At 40.8% G+C, this 21,714-nt stretch overlaps 2 protein-coding genes across 4 annotated transcripts; one reads left to right on the top strand and one right to left on the bottom strand.

Annotated features, from left to right (window-relative positions):
• Window positions 1-252: 252 nt before the first annotated feature.
• Window positions 253-3,815, bottom strand: pym1 (PYM homolog 1, exon junction complex associated factor). Of its 3 annotated transcripts, none has more exons than XM_079274336.1 (4): window positions 3,551-3,815; window positions 2,590-2,745; window positions 2,197-2,290; window positions 253-1,810 (listed from the first exon to the last, which is right to left on the bottom strand). In XM_079274336.1, exons 1-4 carry the CDS (start codon window positions 3,579-3,581, stop codon window positions 1,330-1,332), a joined length of 762 nt encoding a protein of 253 aa, XP_079130462.1. In that variant the 5' UTR covers window positions 3,582-3,815; the 3' UTR covers window positions 253-1,329. The 3 variants fall into 3 exon arrangements, with proteins under 3 accessions (XP_079130462.1, XP_079130463.1, XP_079130464.1); XM_079274337.1 differs by having other exon boundaries at window positions 2,590-2,658; XM_079274338.1 differs by lacking the exon at window positions 2,590-2,745.
• Window positions 3,816-6,073: 2,258 nt separating this feature from the next.
• Window positions 6,074-20,957, top strand: spats2 (spermatogenesis associated serine rich 2). Its single transcript, XM_079273344.1, has 13 exons — window positions 6,074-6,145; window positions 8,273-8,485; window positions 9,391-9,470; window positions 10,110-10,218; window positions 10,682-10,731; window positions 11,017-11,239; window positions 11,819-12,001; window positions 12,187-12,322; window positions 14,368-14,426; window positions 16,377-16,486; window positions 16,671-16,773; window positions 17,124-17,269; window positions 17,373-20,957. Exons 2-13 carry the CDS (start codon window positions 8,464-8,466, stop codon window positions 17,640-17,642), a joined length of 1,491 nt encoding a protein of 496 aa, XP_079129470.1. The 5' UTR covers window positions 6,074-6,145; window positions 8,273-8,463; the 3' UTR covers window positions 17,643-20,957.
• Window positions 20,958-21,714: the final 757 nt, after the last annotated feature.

Raw genomic sequence — 21,714 nt, 5'->3', positions numbered from 1 at the left:
TATAATAGCCAGCTCTAAAGAAGCAGTCCACTGGTGCACGTATTCAACAAGAAATTCAAGAAATCAACATACAATTGTATGTTGATTTCTTGTAAACCAACTGCAGAACATAGTGTACTTTAATGAAAAGTATAGTATATACTGTAGAGAAATCAGGACGTAATATTAGGGTTTATGGACTCCACTGTTTTCACTGCAGTTCATAGAAAGTGCTATTTTAAAAACTGCTGAATATCATAAACAAACCCTAAGACGTCTTCATATTGTCTGTTCTTATTGAAGGCGTACATACACAATAACGGGTCACATCACTCCTAAAACAGCTTTAAGTAGCTTTAAGAGTTAGTGTGTTTATTGGAGACTATCTTCAGACGCGGATTAATACACATTTGATGTTCTAGTTAAAGTATTTACGGAAGCAGGACGGTGTATGTGGGATCAACTCAAACTAACTACAGTGTCCATGTTCATCATAATAAAGGAACATGTCATCAAGTGCAACGGTGTGGCTCATCGATGTACTTTATTGCATTTTTATTCGTGTTTTAGTTATAACAATGGAGCTCTATGGCGCAGAGGAATAAACTCCACCAGGCTTTAGCTACAGAGACAATACTGGTTGGTAGGATCAATGAAGTATTAACTCATTATTGGATTTGTTGACAACAGGAAAAATATACAATATCCCCAACATTATCCTTTAAGTGTAGAACTTGTTTCCAAAAGATCCAAAATATAGATTTGTTTTACATCCTGCCTTCTAAAATAAAGTTGGTGTTCACTCCACCGCTAAAAACAATATGAGATAAACATGTTACACAGCATGTAGCTTTAATGTAATGACTGTGTAGACAGTGGCTCAACATTAGTGTAACTACAAGAGGCCGTCCAATCGTTGACAAAAATAAATGTCAACAAACTATATTCTCTTTCACAGAAAATAGTGTATGTGTAAGTAATACCTGATGCTACAAAAAGGTACAAAATGGAAAAAGGACAGACACGCACAAAAGCAATTTACAATGAAGTCTTTAAAAGATATTCATAGATGAGTGGCCTGGCAAATACAAGTGTATGAGCAGGAGTCACATTGTTTCCTGGAGATGTGAAACTAGAAAACAGGCTCGTCAGTTCTGGAGATGTGATGCCTGCTACGAGGACTTCCTGTCCTGTGTTCACTTCAAGAGTTCATGATGAATATCAAATAGGTAGAATAATGTTTAAATGGAAGCCATGATCACAAAGCTGCAAAAGGTCCCTTCCCCGTCTCTCGGTATGTAGTTTGTACGCTTAGTCTGTCCGACTCTTCTCTGCTTTTCTTTTATTGCTTCAAGAATCACGCTCGAGCTGCCGTAACTCATCCTTTAAGGCCGGAACCCGAAGCAGTTTTTCCAACTGATCCTTTGTTGGCTCTGTTATTTCCCCTGAGTCCACTTTATGCTTCAATTCCTCAACTTGCCGCAGCTTCTTTTTCAGGTTTTTGATCTTCTTGGCCTTTTCGTCTGCTTCTGCCGATGAATCATCAGGAGTCGAGACAGAAACCGGCACCGCCGTCTTGTTGGAAGACTCGCCGCTCTCTGAAATAGACGCGTTCTCGACGGCGTCGCTCACCGAGTCCACGTCCGCGTCCCCGTGCTGTTTTCGCTTTTCTTTGCGTTTCATGTTGCGTTTGGCGGACTTTGAGAGACCGGCCGCCTCAGCGTCCCCGCAACCGGGAATCTTTTGCTTCTGCGCAGCCGCCTCGGACGGATTCATCCCAGGTGGCAGGTCTGGTTTGCCCTTGAAAAACTTCACAAACTTGTTTTCATAGCTGAAACGGCAAGAAACACATGCTTAAAAAAACGGTGAACGGATAAAATGTCTTCACACTTTGCCATTTCTAATGAATATTGGCCCATTCAAGATCTATTAGGGCCAGTGGTGGAAGTAGCCAAATTAGTTAACACTACTACTCGAGTAAAAGTAACGTTACTTTGCACAAACAAGCACTCAAGTAAGAGTAAAAAGTATGCTGCATTAAAAATTACTCTAACAAGTACAATTTACTCACAAAAAGTTACTCAAGTACATGTAACTGAGTAAACATAACTCGTTACGACTCACCTCTGATCAGAGCATCCCTGTTTGTTGCACCTACTTTCACAATAAGATTATGATCTTTATGTACGACTGTAGGGAAAGAAGAGCTGCACTTACACTGGTACTTCTTCCTGAGGAGTATAACCATCCTTCACCCGCCTCGGCTTCCTCCATGTTCCATCGGGTCGCTGAGTGGAAGCAATGAATTTCCCTGAAGAGCAACAGGTACAACATTTTAAAACAGCGTTTGATTAATATGCACAGTCCCTGTCAAATAAATAAAATAACTAGACAGCTGTGCAGCTCCAAGAACCCAATCCAGCTGATTAACTTGCCACATTCATATAATGCATTGCACACACATCATTGTTTTACACAGTCTCACACTCTGAATCCTTAGTTATCAAAAGCCTTAAAAAAAAAAGAGCACAGGAACAAAGCATTGTGTATTACAGCTGGGGAAAAAAAGTTGCATTTTAGTACAATGTATGCATCAATGTGATGAAGTACCTATGTCTGTCAGGCATTTAGTTTCAAGGGTTGGTGTTGGGTTGTTATTATTAGCAGCAACCTCCATTCCTGCAGACACATTATGTTCATCATTCCTAGAACTCCCACAGTTTTTGGTGAAAGTGCTTTCAACATCTTTGTTGATTTTCCTGTGAGCTGCAGAGACATTTTAAAGTAGATCATTTTATAGGCATGCAAGATTTTAAAAGCAGGAATATGGATCACTTAAGCTCTGAATGTACTTGTCCTAACATGGAATGACAATTCTTCGATTTTATAGTTTGTTTTTAGTCTCGTTTAAGTGAAATTTGTATATTTTCAATGTACACTGCCATCTAATGCATGGCCCCCGTCTATAGGAGCTTTATAATGTCAACAGGATTATCCTGATGTAATAAATTACATAAAATATCAAATGTTTCTTAATTGATTAATATCAATAGTAAGCTCTAAAAATCATATATACAAAACAAGTGTCACGTTAATACTGGTTCTTTGAATAAAACATCGTGGTAGTTATAAGTCAACGTTACTTTTATCACAACATACACTCACTGGTTATTGACAACTACTGCAGAAATAGTTAGATAGCTAACGTTAGCTAGCTCACGTGCCAGGTTGCTATACAGGAGGCTAGTTGAAACCACTGTAACTCTAAAGATAACCAAGTAACGAATTAAATGTGTTCCTGTCAGCAGCGTATATATATATCACAGCGTTTACACATTAGCAACTAAGCTAATGAAGCGCTATAGCTAGCTGACTACCGATAGTGGAGAGCATCAAGCTAACTGTTTCAGCTAGCATTAGCACTAGCTGCTAAACAAAATGTCTGAACCAGAAACACCGTTAAACACGCTAGTGTTTACGATGCTGGAGGTAGAAATAAAGACGTGATTGTAGCCGCTTTGTTTAATGAAGTGGGTTTTGTTTCAGACGAGGGTCTGCACATGCATCTTACCAGACTCATCTTGGACATAGGGGGTTGCCATTTTGGTGTAACGTGAACGTGGTGCTCCGCTCTTCCAGTCGGTCGGTGTCCACCAAACGTCCCCTCGCTTACTTTGATCCCACGCGATTTAACTCAACTTGTTCAACTCGTGCTTCATTTGAGGTGAAATATGTCATGGCAGCTTCTACGGGCCTCTATCACAAAATGTAAACGATGTGCAGGTCAGCAGAGGAGGCTCCTAAACAACGAGCACTGAACTGTGTGTGTGCGTGTACGTGTGTAATCGGGCGCTAAGAGGAAGTAAAACGTGCGAACCCCTTTTTCTTCAACTTCGGAAATGACGACGTGGATCATGGGTTGCCAGGTTTGTACAAGTCAACGTGTTTTTAACACGTAAAGATTTAACTGCTTCGTTGAAACGGCCATCGCCCTGGAATGTACTGTACTTGATGTGGCATTTTACTCCATTCAATTCAATTCAATTCAATTTATTTTGGTATAGCCCAAAATCACAAATTACAAATTTGCCTCAGAGGGCTTTACACTATGTACACATTTGACATCCTCTTGTCCGGAGACCCTCACAGGATGGACAGAAGTGTAATAGATATCATGTGTAGAACAGGATACGTGAATTACAACACATTCAATGTAATTACAGCACATTCAATGTATGACACAACCACGGCAGGAGGCAAGACCTGGTCCAGGTATAACCCGGATACACAGGAACCTGTGAGGCGAGAAAGCACAGAGACTCTGGTGAAGAAGCAGGTCAATAATGTGCATTAATGGTATCGGTAATATGAAATAGTAATGTGAGTAATAATAAAAGTGATATTAGCAGTTGGAGTCAGCAGGGTCACGGTAGGAAGAAGGACCAGGGTCCAGATAAAACCATGCTCCATCGAAACCTGTGAGGAGAGGAAGCACAAAGACTCCGGGGAAGAAACAAAGTCAGTAATGTGCAGTAATGGTGTCGGTAATAGGGTTAATAATGTTAATAATAAGAGATGGTAGTATGTGTCCACCTACTTTGACTAACTAGCAGAGATAAAGAAGGGTGAGGAAATACCTCCAAACCCCCTCGCTAGGCGTCCTCTGCATCCTTACCTGAGACTCCCATCCATGTCCCCACATGTCTGTCAGCCCAGACAGAGGTGAAGAAGAGGAGAGAGGTGCTCAGTGTATCCTAAAGAAGACCCCCTGTAGTTATTGCCTGTACCAGTTTGTCCATGGGCCGGTCCAAGGCAAACCAGAGCCAGCCCTAACTATAAGCACTATCAAAAAGAAAAGTCTTAAGCCTACTCTTAAATGTGGTGAGTGTGTCTGCCCCCCGGACTGAAACTGGAAGCTGGTTCCACAAAAGAGGAGCTTGATAACTGAAGGCTCTGGCTCCCATCCTACTTTTTAAGACTCTAGGAACCACAAGTAACCCTGAATTAATGGAGCGCAGCTCTCTAGTAGGGCAGTATGGTACTATAATTCAATTCAATTCAATTCAATTTATTTTTGTATAGCCCAAAATCACAAATTACAAATTTGCATCAGAGGGCTTTACAATACGTACACGTTTGACATCTTCTTGTCCCGGGACCCTCACATCGGAACAGGAAAAACTCCCCAAAAACCCCTTTAACGGGGAGGAAAGAGGAAGCAACCTGTGGGAGAGCAATAGAGGAGGGATCCCTCTCCCCGGATGGACAGACGTGCAATGATGTCATGTGTAGAACAGGATAGTGAATTACAACACATGCAATAAGCTCTTTAAGATATGATGGTGCTTGACCAATCTGGGCTTTGTAGGTCAGTAAAAGGATTTAAAATTCTATTCTAGATTTTACAGGGAGCCAGTGCAGAGAAGCTAATACAGGAGTAATATGATCTCTCCTCTTAGTTCTTGTTAGTACACGAGCTGCAGCATTCTGGATCAACTGGAGAGATTCAAGAGACTTATTAGAGCAGCCTGAAAATAAGGAATTGCAGTAATCTGGTCTAGAGGTAACAAATGCATGAACTAATTTCTCTGCATCGCTTTGAGACAAAAAAATTTGCAGCTGCATGAGTGAATGTAACAGTCGGAACATGGCTGGACTTGAAGTTAGGACAGGTTAAAGATGTCAGCAGGAAGAGAGCCTTGAAGCTATCATCTTTCCATCTTTACTCCTCATATATATATACACACATATACATTTATATACACACACATGTGTATATATATATATACACACACATATATATATATACACCTATACACACACAGATATATATATATACACACATAACTATACATATATATATACATTTCGTTTCCCCAGATTATCAGACAGTTATTATTATCTACATATTTATCAGTGATTGTCTTAGTGTTTTATTTATATATGCGGATCTTTTTGTATACATGGATTTGGAAACCCTCACGTTTTTTAAAACTGCTTGTTGAAAAGGGAGTGTCTTTGAATCCAACCTGGCAACCCCGATGGAGTTTAGTCGAGTAAAAATACTGCCCACAGCAGAGACTTCTTGGCAGTACAGACGGCTGGCGGTGGAGTCAGTGGTGACCTGTGTTCAGAATCTACTGTTCAGTTTTCTTTCCAACACCAAGTACGTATTTAATAATATGTATATATACTAACACATTAATCTAATAAGCAATGCTTTAGCTGTATAACGTCAGATTTGAGTAGCTGACGTGCAGGTATGGCTAGCTTTAAAAATAAAGGCTGTCTGCTAGCTGCGCGCTAGCTAAGGCTGCATCAATGGTCCACAGAAAAGGCGTTGATGTTGCATTTAGTCTTTGTTGTTTTGAGGATTGAAATGGTAAATTACTGAGGTTAGCAACGCAAAGACCAGCGAAGCTAACTACACAGACGTTAGGATGTTGGCAAGCTAACGTGAACGTAACCTCCCGGACTTAAATAACGTTATGTGAACCTTCTCGGTCAGTACAACTCAGCTGGAAACGTGCACAATATGCGCAGTTTGATCGTGTTTCATGAATAATTTCACATAGTTAGTTAACATTTAAAATTAAGTTGGCTGTTTGGTTAAAGTTAGTCGTTACGGTTCTCTTGTTTTCGCTGTGATTGCAGGAAACCCTGACTATCTGAGAGTGGTTCTTTACAGCTACCCTGAGGCTAATATGACTTTCTGCGGTGAGCATAATTGCACGGACTTTGAATTGACGTTACGTTATATTATTTAAGATGCTAACTCGACTGCGACGAGTAATGCCGGGGATCACTGCCTGATTAGCTAGCTATACCTTTTAACGTTACTTGTTTTTAATTTAGGATATTTGACGTCGGTTTTCTGGCCTGGATTAAGAAGTGCTCCATGTTTTAAGTGCAGGGACTTTGGACACAGAGGCAGCTGGTTTTCTACCCGTTTGTCAGGAGAAGAAATTATTTGGTCTGTGGTGATGAAATAAATATCTAAGTAATCGCATATTGGACCTCAATAAAACAAACTGCAGGCTTGTTTGAGATTATGTATGCTACTATGAATAGAGATGCAACTAAACACTAATTTACCGGATGAATTGTTTGGTCTGTGGTCTATGAAATGTCATGTTTTGTCTGTCCATATCTTCACTTTAACATTACATTATTAAAGATCTTTACTTGGATATGACGTAAAACAGCGAAATGCAGGAAATCTCAATATTTGAGAAGCTGAAAAAAAGCATTTTCTGACATTTCAGAATGAAATTCCTTTAATGATTAAGTAGATATCATAATAGTTGGCGAATATTTTTCTGACAGCAATTGTCGCTACTCTTAACTGTGACAGAAGACCCTCCAGCTTTAATTTAAATTCCCCAACTCTTAAATTCTAACTTTTTTCAGTGGCCAGTTTTATTTGAGTGCTGAGTTAGCACTTCTCCTGAGTTGCATCACAAGTGCACCTGGCTCTCTGTCTGTTGAGCACCATCCCTCTTGATAAACACAATGCATCCTAGTGCTTTGCATGAGCTGCTGCTGCAGTGTCACTTGTTGATCGTGCTCATGGTGAGTTTGACGTCTGTACAGCAGAGGTGTGGTGGCACCAGGACTCTGTGAGGCATGCAAAGTCCTAATCAACAGGGTGTGGGTTTGTATAAGCTTGTAAGTTTCGTTTTTTAGAAAACCCTGGGTCAAAATATAAACCTAAAAAGTTGGTAAACGGCTGACTCATCAAAAAAATATCCAAAGTCCAGATTGCTGGAGGGTCTGGAGGCAAAATGGCTGAAGTGTGTTTCATTTGTCGAGCACATATATGCGTCTTCTACAGTGGTGAAATAACAATACAAGCCTATATGAGAAGGCTCACTTCCATCATCGGTTCCAGACGAAGCGATGGTTTTAATTCGTAGGTGCAGCCCTTGCAGCATTATCACCCATCACCCCTGCAGAGAACTGAGAAAAAGGAACTGCCGTTCTAAGACGTGTTTCTCTGAAGTCCTGCTAACATCCTCTCTCTCTCCCCCCCCCCCCCCCCCAAACTAGATGCTGCTTTTCTGCCAACAACAATATTAACTACAGATTTTTTTTTTTCCCAAGAATGCTCGCCAGACAGACAATAACTTACTGAAATCAGTTTTTCATTCATGGAGGAAATGGACTTCATTTGCATTCATATTTGCACGATGTTACAAAATGCTTCATGCAGCATTGTGACTTATTTCTGTTTCTACATTCTAGTTCATGGGGGCAAAACCATTTTCACTTCTGTTTCCCCCCCCTTTCATAGATTTGGATCAACTTGGTGGCGAAAGATCGTGAGAGCTTTATCGGCATCTTCTCTTTACAAAAAAGACTCAAAGTGGGATTGACATCTCTGGGAGCCTTTATTTGAACACCATCTTAAGCATACTTGAAGTGTGATTACAGTCTTGAGGAAGTGCACGGCCAAGTGTCCCCTGGATATTTCTGTGTGACAACATGGCAAAGAAAAACCAGAAGGGTATGTATTCAATCACATGCATGAAATATATCTTGTGTTTTAATGGCTGCAGAATTTAGTTTAATGTTTGTTTAAGCGAGGTAAGTCATAGTTTAAGTTAAAATAACAGATAAAGGCAGTCAGTATTGGCTCAACTTCGGTATCAGGGCCTTAATTACTCTTAAAGGGAGATGTACAGTAACATTAACCTACTTTCATGCAAAGGGAAAACAAGTTTTATAAGGCTTTATATGGCTTTTATTTTTCAAGAATGCTCTGCCAGCATTTTTTCCCTTCCTTGTCTTTAAATGGACGTACAGTAGATTAACGTTGGACTTCACCCTGACTTTTCATACTCTGCTGAAGGCTTTCGTTTAAGAATTGTCCGCAGATCTTTGTTGGAAATATACATTTATTTATTATTTCACTGTAACTCTGTTTCTATTCTGCGTTTGGTCACAGAAACGCTCCTTAGGTTGTTTGTCTTACAAACATGTGTTTCTGGAAGCATTCATTGGTTATTGGGCATCAGATGCAGATTGAAGACCTTTCAGCCACAGATGACTTTCTTTTTATTTTCCACAGCTTCTTTTGCTAATGATGCCGACTGTAATCAAACCAACTCTATTTTCAACTTGTTTGTTAGGTCAACCTTATTAATTGATTGACTTCAGTTAAAAATGTGTTGATTTTTTTTCATGTAGAACGAAAGCCCTTCCTTTTAAGACAAATATCCTCCCAGGCATAAATCTGTCATCGTAACGTGATTCACAAACAGTAGACGACGTCTCTCTCTAGGAAAGTCCTGAAGATGTCTGCCGGCTCTTTGTTTTGCAAATGATGCTCGTGTACGTTGAATTAATTTGCAAATATGCCTCAAGGCCTGAATAGACAATGGAGTTTGTTTTTTGTGTTTTTTTTAACAGACACGTCGGGGGTGGTGTTTGACACTCGGTCAAAAATGGCCATGTCCCAGGGAGGAACAACTGAGAGGATGAAGGAGAAGGTAAGAAGTATACACAGCGCACATCACTGGCAGGTGTAAATAAATCATTTTTAAATATAAAATCACTTCTTTTTATGTCAATGGATTCAAATTTGCTCCATGCCGATTTGCCTCTGTTCTCTGGCTTTTGTCGGGGAGCTCATGGCTCAAGTCATGCATGCATTGTGAACTAGGCATCAGGAAGACGGGGCAGCACACAGTGGAGTCACAAGGTTCTCATGGAAGACTTTGGTTTTGTAATTTAACGTTTCTGTGGGGTTTCCGTGCTTTAATGCACATTTTGAGTCTCATTGAAACAAAGTGGCGGTAAAGTAGAGCCAAAGCCTTCAACAAACACGTTGGTTCTTATTATTATACACAGTGTGAGGGAAAGCATCCTCCAGCTGCTGCTCGCGTCTCAACACAGCAACAGTATCCCAAATAGAAAGCAAATGGGCGACGCTCGTCTATCGTACAAAGAATTTATAGAATAGAAGCCATTTTTAAAAAGCGAAGGGCTGTGTCTTTAAGCCAAATGTTCTTTAAATGTCACAACGCCTTCGTTGTAAATTTACACTGAATGTTGAATCACCTTGAACTATTTGATATTACAATCTGTTTTATTTCATACCTGTTGTGCTTATTTCCTTTTCTCTACAGATCAGTGCCGTCAGGGCCGTCGTCCCCAACAAAAGCAACAATGAGATTGTTCTGGTTCTGCAGCATTTTGAGAACTGTGTCGACAAGGCCGTTCAAGCCTTTTTAGAAGGTATTAAGACGTCACTGTCACCTCAACAACGTGAAATTATGCACCTCAAAGCCTCCTTTATAAATAATGACATTATATCACACCCATTCACCACTCATTGAAGTGCTCCACCTTAAGGTGCAGCATCCTAACGACGCGGATGTTGAATTAGTTGCAAATCAGTAGAGGGAAATACTAGTATACCTTGTTAGTGGACGACACTGAAGTCAGACCTGGCATGCCGCCCACACTGCTCGGGCTGAACAAAGACCTTGAGGTCGACTTCTTTCATGCACGTCATGCTTTGCATTCGCAAGTCTGAGTGTCGTGTGTGCCTCGTACTTTTGCAGGTTTAATTGTAGAGCGAGAGGGTTGTCCCACTGCTTTGTTCCTTATTTAGGTGGCTCAACAAAGCCTCGAGGCATTTCAGATATTGTTCGTCAAGTGGCACTTCATCATCATCATTGTTTTCTTTGCACACCAGGCAGTGCGGTCGAGATCTTGAAGGAGTGGAATGTTACCGGCAAAAAGAAGGTGAGAACCTGAAAGCCTGCATCTTGAGTGTCTCTCTGTTGCGTCATCATAATCATGTGTGCTTTATTTTAATGAAATGGGTGCATGGTCAAAGTGCTCTTCGGTAATTGTAAACTATGACTTAGTGGCTTTTGAATCTAATTGCCCAAACCTGTATTTCTGCTCGAGCTTGAATCTTCCTCTCCCCGTGTGCACTGAAATAGTTTCGAGTCACCACTCTGGTAGAGATCACGAACAATGAGGATTTTGAACAGAGAGGTTTGACATTGATATCTCCTTGTTCAGCCCAAGAAGAAAAAGAAGCCCAAGCCTCAGCCAGAGGCTTCAGCAGAGCCGGCTCCGCCTGAGGCCACGCCGCCCGAGGAGGGCAAGGACGAGGTGAACGGCTTTCACGCCAACGGGTCGGTGGTGGATGGAGAGTCTCTTGATTCTCTGAGTGAGCAGTTGGACTCTGCCTCCCTGGATGCGGTGGAGCTGGACTCTGAGCCCGCTACGTCAGAAACCCCCGGTAATCAAAGCTCCGATGAATGACAACGGCAAAAAGAGGAACGGCTGAATCACGGGCCATTTTAACTGCATGTCAAACCTTTCCTTGTCCTTTATTTATGTCTGAGTGCAGTGCTTCTCCGATGGCTGCGACACTACGTCATCGGTTTTGTTTCAGGATTCAAAGCTCTTATCTGTTGAAAGTATTGCTTTTACAATAGGGAAACATTGTTGTGAATGAAACCTTCTCACAAACAGCAGTACAGGTTTATGTACAGCCTTGTGTAGCAATGTTAAGGGCGTCGATTATTATAAGGATGTTGTTCAGTTCAAGTCCGAAACCTTTTCTATGTTATATATTTGTATCGTTATATGCCAAGTTGTCAAATGTATTTCTAATCAAATATCACCATTTTTTCTTTATTTTAAAGTGGTAAAAATATTTTTGGTGACTTATCTTGCACTTCATCCTAAACAGCCAAATATTCTGACCGACTCGTCGATTAATTTGGCTCCTCTCTGTCTTAAGCAGTTTTTTGGGGGGGAAGTTAGTTTGTAAATACGTACTCTGCTTGTTATAAAGTCCTCCGTCTTCTCACAGGTGCAGAAGCAGAAAGTCACGGTAGCGCTCCAAGTCCCCCCTTACAGCAAGGAGGGAGGAATCACCAGGTTCCTAGAGGCAACAAGAACCGACACAGGCCAGGCTCAAATTCACATCCACATCCTCATTCCGCATTCCCACCCATCAACGATGAGCAGGGATCATCGGGAGTCAAGAAGATGGGTTAGATACCTCTTAAATCCTAACGTATCTACCTGCATGTAGTCTTTTAGAACATCATTGATTAATAACAACGCACGGTGTGCTGTTACCAAGGCGCAGGTAAAACCTAGTCTGGGACTAAATGTGTCACAGCAACTTCTTCTTCTTCTTCGTGTGCCTAAGTCAAGTTAATGTTTACCTCTCAGCTCCCAACATCGACCGCTCTGTGAAGGACCTGCAGAGATGCACCGCCTCGCTGACTCGCTACAGGATAGTGGTCAAGGAGGAGATGGACTCCTCCATCAAGAAGATGAAGCAGACGTTTGCCGAGCTCCTGAGCTGGTGAGCACGGCTCTTTCTTAAAATCCTGCCTCCGGTCATGTTCTGTAGCTGAATCTCAATGTGATGGAATATTTGAGAGCATGTTGAAAAGTGAGGTGTAACTTTTTCCACTGCAGGAGCTTTTCCAGGGCACCAAGAACCCTTTTTTTTCTTTTTTTTTCTTTTTTGAGGAATTTCGTGCTTGTATGACGGATCAAGTAGCTTAAACAAGTTCCTACTTCAGGGGTGGTACTTTCCAATGGGGCAGGAACTTTAATGGCGGGGGCCGTGATTACTCGGGATTAAAGGAACAGAAATGCGTAGAAAGGACTTCCAAGTTCCTGAGGTTAGCTCCTCCAGGTCCACGGCCAACTGGAACCATTCGGTTGTGAGGAACTATTTTGTTTCCATGGTAGTTTGTTCTTTAGTTCCTGTTGCATGTTTATTACTCAGGCACTTTGAGTGTTGCATTTTGTTAGGGCATTTATTTATTTATTTATTTATTTATTTATTTATATATATATATATATATAAAAAATATCTCTCATTGGTGGAATGTAACTAAGTACATTGACTCAAGTACTGTACTTGAGTACAGCTGTCATGCTACGTTCTACTCTACTACATTTCAGAGGGAAATGTTGTATTTTTTACTTCACTACATTTATCTATGAGTATATGATATACAATGTATTGTTATACAGTAACTTAAACCACCTTACAGTACAAAAAATAATTCAATAATCTGTATTGCAGCCTTACATGTTACTGCATCAATTATAACAATCCTATATTATAATATATCATGATGTAACAAATAAAGAGCCTATTTGGCTGCATAGTATTTCTTTTTTGGTTTTATACTTGCATATTTTTACAAAAGTACATTTTTGAATGCAGGAGTGTTGTAGTATTTTTACATGTATGTAAAATATCTTAGTGGCTCACTTCAATTATATTTACCTAAGCAGGATTGTCAGAGCGGCGGCCATTTTCTGTGTAACATAACAAACATCTGTGAGCGTTGTGGTGGACGAACTCATTCTACATCTACGGTCCGTGCACAGCGCTGCGCTCCATTTTCTGTTGAACGAGTCAAATGGCCGCAGCAGATTGTTTGATGTCTGTTCTACTATCATTCTATTTTGATGATCGCAGTGCCGGGCCAGGTGTGCTAAAGTCAAACGGTGCAGGTTTTGACCGTTTTTATTCCTCAGGCGCTCTTTTTCTCCTCGTTCTTTACGTCTACGTCCGTCCCGTCTTGCGTGTACAAACAAGTGCAACACCACAAAATGCCTTAAAGGAGAGAAAAACACCATTATCCTAATCAAGATGCTCCCATTCTGCTTGGGGGAAAGTATTTTTCCTTTTTGGGAGGGTGCCGTGGTTCCTTACACGGGGGGGGGGCTCCCTTTAGAGTTCGCAAGATAAACCCGAGGGCTCATGAGTGAACAGATTTTGGGAAACAGAATAAATATACAGTCGCTCGTTGGTTGAAGAGGTCGCCGAAAATAACAGCTTCATCACAAGAGAAGAAAAACAGTTTTACGGACGATCATGTTCTCATCTCTAATCTCTAAAATAAATAAATGCAGTCGTTTGAAGGAGATTTATTCAGAGCAACATAAAACAGATATTCGAGGGAGAATCATGATCTGTTTAACTAGCACGAGCTCTAAGCAGCTTTTAATACTTCGTCAAAACTTCTATTGACTTTTTTTTTCTGATTTAAATTTTTTGATGTTCTGATTAATACTTGTGAAAACCATGATTGTCCCTTTATGCAATATGAAGGTCTTTTGTCTTTGGTAAGCCAGTGGCATCGTGAGGAGGAGCTCAGAGTGGAACTGAACAGATATTCAGTTTATCAACAGGAAGCCGCAGTATCTTGTTTCAGCTTTTCAGAGAGAATAATGAAGGATCTCTCGTTGGAAAAGACAATACTAATACTTCTTTTCAACTTGTATCGTTAATAAAGTGTGTGTGTGTGTGTGTGTGTGTGTGTATAGCTAGCTCAGAATAAGTAAAGAAAAATGACATGACTCATCATCCTCTTTTCTTTCTAGTTTAATGGACAGAGAAGTGACTCTAATGGGAGAAATGGACAAAGTGAAAGCAGAGGCCAGTAAGTACTGTGTGTGTGTGTTTCAATACGTAGACTGAACTAAAGACCTGCTTCTCACATACCACCCGGGAGCTGTTGGCATTCTCCACATATAATGATCACCTCATTCAAGGGCCTGGAGGGCCTGACCTGAGTCACTTCCGGAGAAGTCGTAAAAGAAATGGTTGTGTCCCAGTTTCTTCAGAACTGCAGTGGTGCCCTCGGGGTCCTGATATACCTTCAGCATACCTGTGTGTGTGTGTGTGTGTGTGTAACATGACAGAGCAAGACTGCATATTTGTACAAGTAGGCCATTCTCTCTTATTCTGACCTCACAGTGTAGAGTGTTGTGTGTTCCAGGCCTGGAAAAAGTGAATAGTGTCAGGTGTCGGGGGAGACTCAATGCTGTCTTTGTGCGAGGTGATTTGGGGATTGAGAGGAAAGCAAAGAAACTATTTCTGCGACATTACAAAAGCCAGGTTTCCTCAAAAAGTGCCTCTTACTAATCTCCTTCTTGTGTTTAACTGATGGTTTTCCTTTACAACCTCTATAAACAGATATCCGTATGTAGATATACGAACAGCAACAGTTGAATCCAGAAAGAGATGCATTGATGAGTCCGGTCCTTGTTGGTCCATACTGAAGCTTCCTGTGTTACCAAGTAGCAGCGTCTGGTACACGTGTTCAGGGCTGCAGCTAAATCCTTTATGTTAATTATCGATTCATCTGCCAATTAGTTTCTCAATTTGCTGTTTGGTGAATATAGTGTCAGAAAAAAGGAAAGCGATTCCAGAACAGCTTCCTTCAGTGGTGGAAACTAGTACATTCACTCAAGTACTGCAGTGCTTGAGTGAATGTACTATTTTGCGTTTTTGCTGTTTTATAATTAAAAATATTGTACTTTTGCCTCCACTACATTTATTTGACAACTTTAGTTACTAGTAAACTTGCATATTATTTATATAATATATAATAATGTAAAAGAAACTTATGGATCATCAAAATGGTTTCTTTTGAGCGAATTATGGACTACCGGTAATTGTTTTAGCTCTAATCGAGGAATCCAGTTAAACGGTTGCTCTATAAAATACCATAAAAAATAAATGTCCATCAAAACTTCCTAAAGCCCCCTGTGACATCGACAAATGTGGTGTTTTGTTAAAGCAACGTTCCAAAACATCCTCGAATTACAGCTGAAACCAGCGACAGCGCAGTTGGAACTTGGATTTTGAATTTGTTTTCCAGCCCAGAAAAACACGGGTGACTCAGCGGTTATATTGAAGAGGTTTAAACTGTGATTTGTCAGTCCATAGTTCAGCTGATGTTCCAACAGTGCTAACCCGACACGCACCCGCTACTTCTACTGTGAAGTCTGAAGAAGAGCTTTGCTAAAGCAACGCGTTGCCTGATAATCCCAGCTGGCTGCAGACTCTATCACTGTGCGTTTGACATTGAAACAGGAAGCTGTTCCTCTTTAAAAACCCTTCATACAGAACTCCATCTGTTTGTAAAGAGGACTTCCTGCAACGTAAAAGCATGAAAGTCCATTCAAACCTATAGAACCGTCCTCTCAGACATGTGACGGGACCCAATGAGGCGTTTGTGGGAGGAGATTTCCCATGTTTGAAGAGCAGCGCACACGGTATCTCTTTGAAAATGGCTTCATCGCTGACCCTTGTTTATCTTTTAGATGCTGAGTCAGCTGTACTTTGTACTTGTCATATCAAATGACAGCTGAGTTCTTACAGGAAACTGAAACTTACTGGGACTGCAGGGAATAGCCGTCGTACAGAAACAGAACTTTAACATTATAATAATTACAACATTTTAATAATCTGCAGCTATACTGATAATCGAGAAATATTCATTTCTAATGCGCTCAGAGACACAATGCACAAGGGTTGAAAGTCTTCTTGTTGGTTTCATAACATATGTGCATACCTGTAAAAGATCACTTTTGTTTTGGTTCAGTGCTAATTTTGGACGCCCGGCAGAAGAGAGCGGAGGAGCTCAGGAGGTTGACGGACCAGTCGGCGTCCATGTCTGAGAATCAGTTGACGGAGCTGCGTGCCGACATCAAGGTACTGAAACAATGCTGCTGCTCCAGTATGGCCTCGCCTCTCTTTCTCTCTTTCGCTTTCTTTCTTTCTTTCTTAGCGCACAGAGCTGAGTCATTGTGAAGTATGTGTTTATTGTTGAGACACTGCTAACAATTTTGTAGCATGCTGATGATGAATATAATCTGTTTTGTTTTTTCCCCCCCAGCACTTTGTGAGTGAGCGTAAATATGATGAAGACCTCGGGAGAGCTCTAAGATTCACGTTTGATCTTGAACCGCTGAAGACGAGCATCTCCGGGTTTGGATCAGGTACGGGATCATTTTCGTTGGTGTTCAAAGTGAACATTTCTGAAAACACTCCTCCCGACTTATATTGATCATAAATGATGCAAAAGACTTTTCACACAAATCATAAAAGCGAGCATTTCAGTTTGCGTGTTTTATAAGGTCATATTCATAATCTCAGCTGACTGGAAGCACACTCACAGTGGCTAATAAACCAATTCTTATACGTCACAATTGGCCAATATGTTTGCACTTTAACTGACTTGGAGAGGAAATGATACCTCGCTGACGTATCTCTTCTCTGAAGGTTTACCTTCATGCGACGGGTCCCAGGTTGTACAGTTAGTGATTTGCCGTGTCGTTTTCGTTTACAGTTTACCATCCGCATACGGGCTACTCAAATCGGTCCCGCTGCAGCTCCACGTCCTCGTCTGTTGCCAGCCCAAGTCTGCTGGAGACTCCTCCTCCCACCCAGACCCAGAGCCCCCCCAGTGTACACCGTCCTCCACCCAACAAACAGGTCAGTTGTGTTTTCATTCAGACTCATAAAAGCTGTTTACTTACTTCAGCAATGTCAATAATTCTCAGCCGCTCACTCAATTTTTAATCATCCAAATTCTCAGATTTTCCACGGCAACAGGCGTACTTTCCAGGGACAAGGGTATCACTCGGGGGGTCCGAGGTATAACGGCGGTTACTACCCCGACAGAAACGCCGGGCGTGCGAACCCCCGCTACCAGAGTGACGGTGCTTCTTCTGGTGGTTCCTCTGGTCCTCCCCAGCACACGCACAGCTCCAGGGGTCCCCACCATTCCTCCACGTCCTCCTACAACCAAGACCGACGCTCTAATAACGGGCTGCCCCAAAGGCCTCCGCGGACGCCCTGCCCTTGACATTACAAGAATCCTGTGCTTAATCAAACCCCGTCTACTAACCCTCGCACTTCCCTCCCCCATAGCCTCCCCACACCCTCCCCTCTACGAACTCCTTTCAATGAAGAATAGAATACAAGTTTACATACGTCCGTCAGTTGAGCTGCAATGCCACTTCGCTAAATCTATCCATTCATCCTTCAAACTTGAAACGCTCTCACGGTTCTATATTTGTTCTTCCTTTTTTTGCATTTCTCCCTCCCTGGTTAAGGTAACTGCTTCTATCTTTAGGCCCTCTCTGAGAGATCTCATCGCTATCGTCGGTCTCTGTAACGGATTCTTTTTGTCTGCCGGAGACTGACGTGATTACCTGCAACAATGTGTGCACTATTGAAGTTGAACTCTTCGTACTATTTCTGTTTTTGCGTGGCTTTACGTCGGCTCACTGATTTGCAAGTCTGATTTTATTTTTATTTTTTTTGGTTCTTATCCCGCAGAACCATTTCAATGCCTTCACGATAGAAAGCGTAGTGACAGTGCAAAAGTAGTTCTAGCAGTAACAGAGATTTTTTTTTTCATGAGGAGAGTAGAAGTGCAATCAACACTACAGACTGTCGTTAATATAAGGTAAGAACAATTAAACATATCAAAACTGTACTCCAGAGCTTTTCATATGGCTGCTATAAACCATAGGGAACTTGTTAACACCATGTGCTTGAGAGGAACTCTGTGGACACAGAGGAGGCCCTCTTAAAGCAACAGCTTCACGTTTGAGAAATGACTCGTTCTCTTTCTTGCTGAGAGTTGGATCAAAAGATGGATACCAGTCTCATATTTGAAAGCTAAATTTGAAACTATCACCAGCACACGGTTAGCTTAGTTTAGCACAAAGACTAAAAGCGGTTAATGTCACAAAATCCAAATTTCACAAATTTTACACTTTCTATCGTTTATTTCGCACAATAACTTTAGTGTATAAACTAAGTGCTCAGCAGAGCAAAGCTAGCTGTTTCCTTTGTTTCCCGTCTTTATGCTAAGCTATGCTAAGCCGATCAGCTGTTAGCTGTAGCTTCATATTTACCGTACTGACATGAGGCTGGTATCAAACTTATCATCCAACGCTCTGCAAGAAAACAAATGTGCACATTTCCCCCACAGGTCAAGCTTTTCCTTTAAATGCTGCCCTCCACACTGGCCAACGGGGTGACTGTGTGTGCTGTGGTTGTAACACAGAGAGGGCTCATTACATACTTTTTGAAAAATCATGTTCAAACTCACAACAAAAGGAAACTGTCCTCATGCTGTTCTATATTTAGCCCGTGACATTTATTCTGATGAATCTTCTTCCGCACGCGCCGTTTCTTCTTCTTTATGTAGCTGTATGCACATGGAGGGCTTATTAATGACATGCTTGCCTTTAGTCACAGAGAGACTTCACATTTGCCTTTCTAGAGACATGTATGTCTGCATCATGAGCTTTTTAACAGATGGTACTGCGGCCGTGTGGTTTATAAATATATGTGAGAGGATAAGATCTTTTCTTCCCCTTTTTTTTATATTCTCACGTTCACGATCAAAAAATGATGAATGCATTGGCAGGTTGTCTTTTTTTTCTTTTGTCCTATGGCTGCCGAGATGCTTTGAGGCTGAAGTCTCATCGTAGTGTCCACATAGTATACCTCATTGCTGATGTTGTGGCACGGTTCCTCGCAGTGGGCTCTTCTTTAAGGGACCCCTGGTGATTCCTCTGATCTTCTTGTAGTTGTGTACGTACAGTGTGTGGAGCTGCAAGGCTGTAGTCATAGACTGGTTGTTACATAATTGCTGCATTTTCTTCACAATGTGTCGTCTTCCTTCGAGCAGTCTTTTTTTGTTTCTTCGTGGTTTTCTGATGAAAGGGAGATTTTTCTTCATATTTGGGATTGAGTCTTTACTTTAGTTGTTATATGAGTTCATGTTGTGGAGAGAAGGGCGTTCTTAAATACGTGCTGTAACGACACATAAATATGTTGAGACTAAAAGGGAAAGTGTGACATTTTGTGAAATACACTCATTTCCTTTGTTACAGTTTGAAAACACTTCTGATTTAGCGTACGTCTCATCTTTATGTCTCTTGCAGAAGTGCGTTTTCAGTGAGATTAGGCTCGTTGTTGCTCTTCCCCCCCCCCCCCCCCCCCCCTACCAGCTCTGGTGACTCTGGTTTGTTTTCTTGGACAAAGCTATGCTAGCTGTTTCTTATCTAACTCGGTAATGTAGTGAGAAAGTATGTTTCCCTGAAATGTCAAACTTTTCTTTCAATGCTGTCAGAGGTGGTAAAGACTTGTCTTGACTGGAAGCTGTCGGACAGATGACGGATCAATCGGCTTGTATGCCACATATCTCCGGTGAGCCCTGGAGGTGCTGGATTCGTTCAATCATCACTCAAAGAGAGTAGATGTAGTCTGCCTCACTTCATCCACTTGTTTCCAATCTGTAGTAACATTAGGTTTTCGCCAAAGATAATTTTGTCCTGTTTTGAAGTTGCTGCCTTTTTCCCCCCTCAGCCTGTAAAAGAATTCCAAAGGGGATTAATCCAAAACTTCACCTCTTCTACTTGATCCCGCCCTACTTTATTTTCTGATTCCTTACTGTATATACATTTATGTCGCTATATCATTTTGTGCTCACATGGGGCATTTTGTATGTGATATTCATATTAGGCATAATGGAGGTCAAAACATCTCGTTCGTTCCTTCTTCCAGTAGAGTTTGTGTCCTCCTCCTCAAAACTACTTGTCTGAGACAACTGTAAACTCAAGTGCCTTTTCTTGTCTCCCACCAATTCATTGACGTCCCCTCCACCAGAGTATGGACCAAAGACATCGACCATCCCACACACACCCCTGTCCTCGCTCTCTCTCTCGCTCTCGCTCTCTCTCTCTCACTCACTGAATTGCACACTTTTCATTTACTATGAATAAACAGTTTGCAATACTGACTGTGTGTTTTTTTTTCTAGCTATACTGGCATGTCATGGTGGGGTATGATACATCCATCAGTAAGCAAACCAGGAGACACAGCTGCAATAACTCAACATATTTCCTGCTTTTGACTCCATATGCTGCAACTTACTGTTCACTTTAAATTTTAAATTTTAACACATTTATTAAACACTGAACTTTTGAAAGCAGTTTTTTTTTTTTTAACAAATCCTTTGCACATAAACTGTGGTTGTAACTTAATACATTTACCCAAGTACTGTACTTAAATGTGTCTTTTTTTTATGCAGCTCTATACTATCGCAAAAGCATATATAATACTTTTTGTCTCACATGTGGAGTTACTTTACAGATCACAATTCACCCTTCCTGTCCAGTGAAAACCATGTATCTTTACATTGTTCTGATGAATCCTCCCGCTTAAGATAAATAAACTATGATCCTCTTGGATGGCAAATGCATCGTTGCATAACTGAGAACCGGCTGTATTTCTGAGCTCACGAAGCGTTGACATTTAAGAGCATTGTCTCCTGACACTCGCTCTATCGTGACTTCATGACATGTTTTTAATGTGAATTTTTCTATACATTTTTATGACTTACTAAACTGACTATAATTTTTTTTTTACAACATACTATATTTTATATCTTTTTTTGTAAAATTTTCTGGCATAATCTACAATGAGCATTTTAATGACTGCTGTTTTTTGTGAGATTTTTAAGGCTTACTCAACTGATTTTTTTGATATACAATGGCATATTCTTTTTAACATTTGATAGGATACTATTTTTTTTTTTTATGACATACTGTGTAATGATCTTTATACATAATATAACTTACTATAACTTTTTACGCCGTGTTATACTTTTTTATATTTTTCATGACCTAATATACTATGACTAGTATCGTATCATGTACATTTTTGTGACATTTCTTAAACATATAATTCTTATGACTTTAATGTTTATCATTACATAATATACTCTGGTTATGTGACATTTTTATTAAAGTTTTGTAAAGTCATAGTATGTCATATAAAAATTAATTTCATAGTATGTTATACACGTCATAAATCGTCATTTAAAGAATCATAGTATAGTATGTAAAAAATAAGTA

This window comes from Melanostigma gelatinosum, assembly GCF_949748355.1.
Source record: "Melanostigma gelatinosum genome assembly, chromosome: 8".
Lineage (NCBI taxonomy): Eukaryota > Metazoa > Chordata > Actinopteri > Perciformes > Zoarcidae > Melanostigma > Melanostigma gelatinosum.
This window is presented reverse-complemented; position numbering and strand designations above follow the sequence as displayed.

What these genes read in the sequence shown, in the direction of transcription:
- spats2 (XM_079273344.1), top strand. Translation starts at nt 8,464, where the DNA reads ATGGCAAAGAAAAACCAGAAGG. An exon ending in ATGTTACCGGCAAAAAGAAG is followed by an intron (nt 10,732 to 11,016) that starts GTGAGAACCTGA and finishes CTCCTTGTTCAG; the next exon opens with CCCAAGAAGAAAAAGAAGCC. An exon ending in CGCTACGTCAGAAACCCCCG is followed by an intron (nt 11,240 to 11,818) that starts GTAATCAAAGCT and finishes GTCTTCTCACAG; the next exon opens with GTGCAGAAGCAGAAAGTCAC.
- pym1 (XM_079274336.1), bottom strand. Translation starts at nt 3,581, where the DNA reads ATGGCAACCCCCTATGTCCAAGATGAGTCTG. An exon ending in TAAATGCCTGACAGACATAG is followed by an intron (nt 2,291 to 2,589) that starts GTACTTCATCAC and finishes GTTGCTCTTCAG; the next exon opens with GGAAATTCATTGCTTCCACT. An exon ending in CCTCAGGAAGAAGTACCAGT is followed by an intron (nt 1,811 to 2,196) that starts GTAAGTGCAGCT and finishes TTGCCGTTTCAG; the next exon opens with CTATGAAAACAAGTTTGTGA.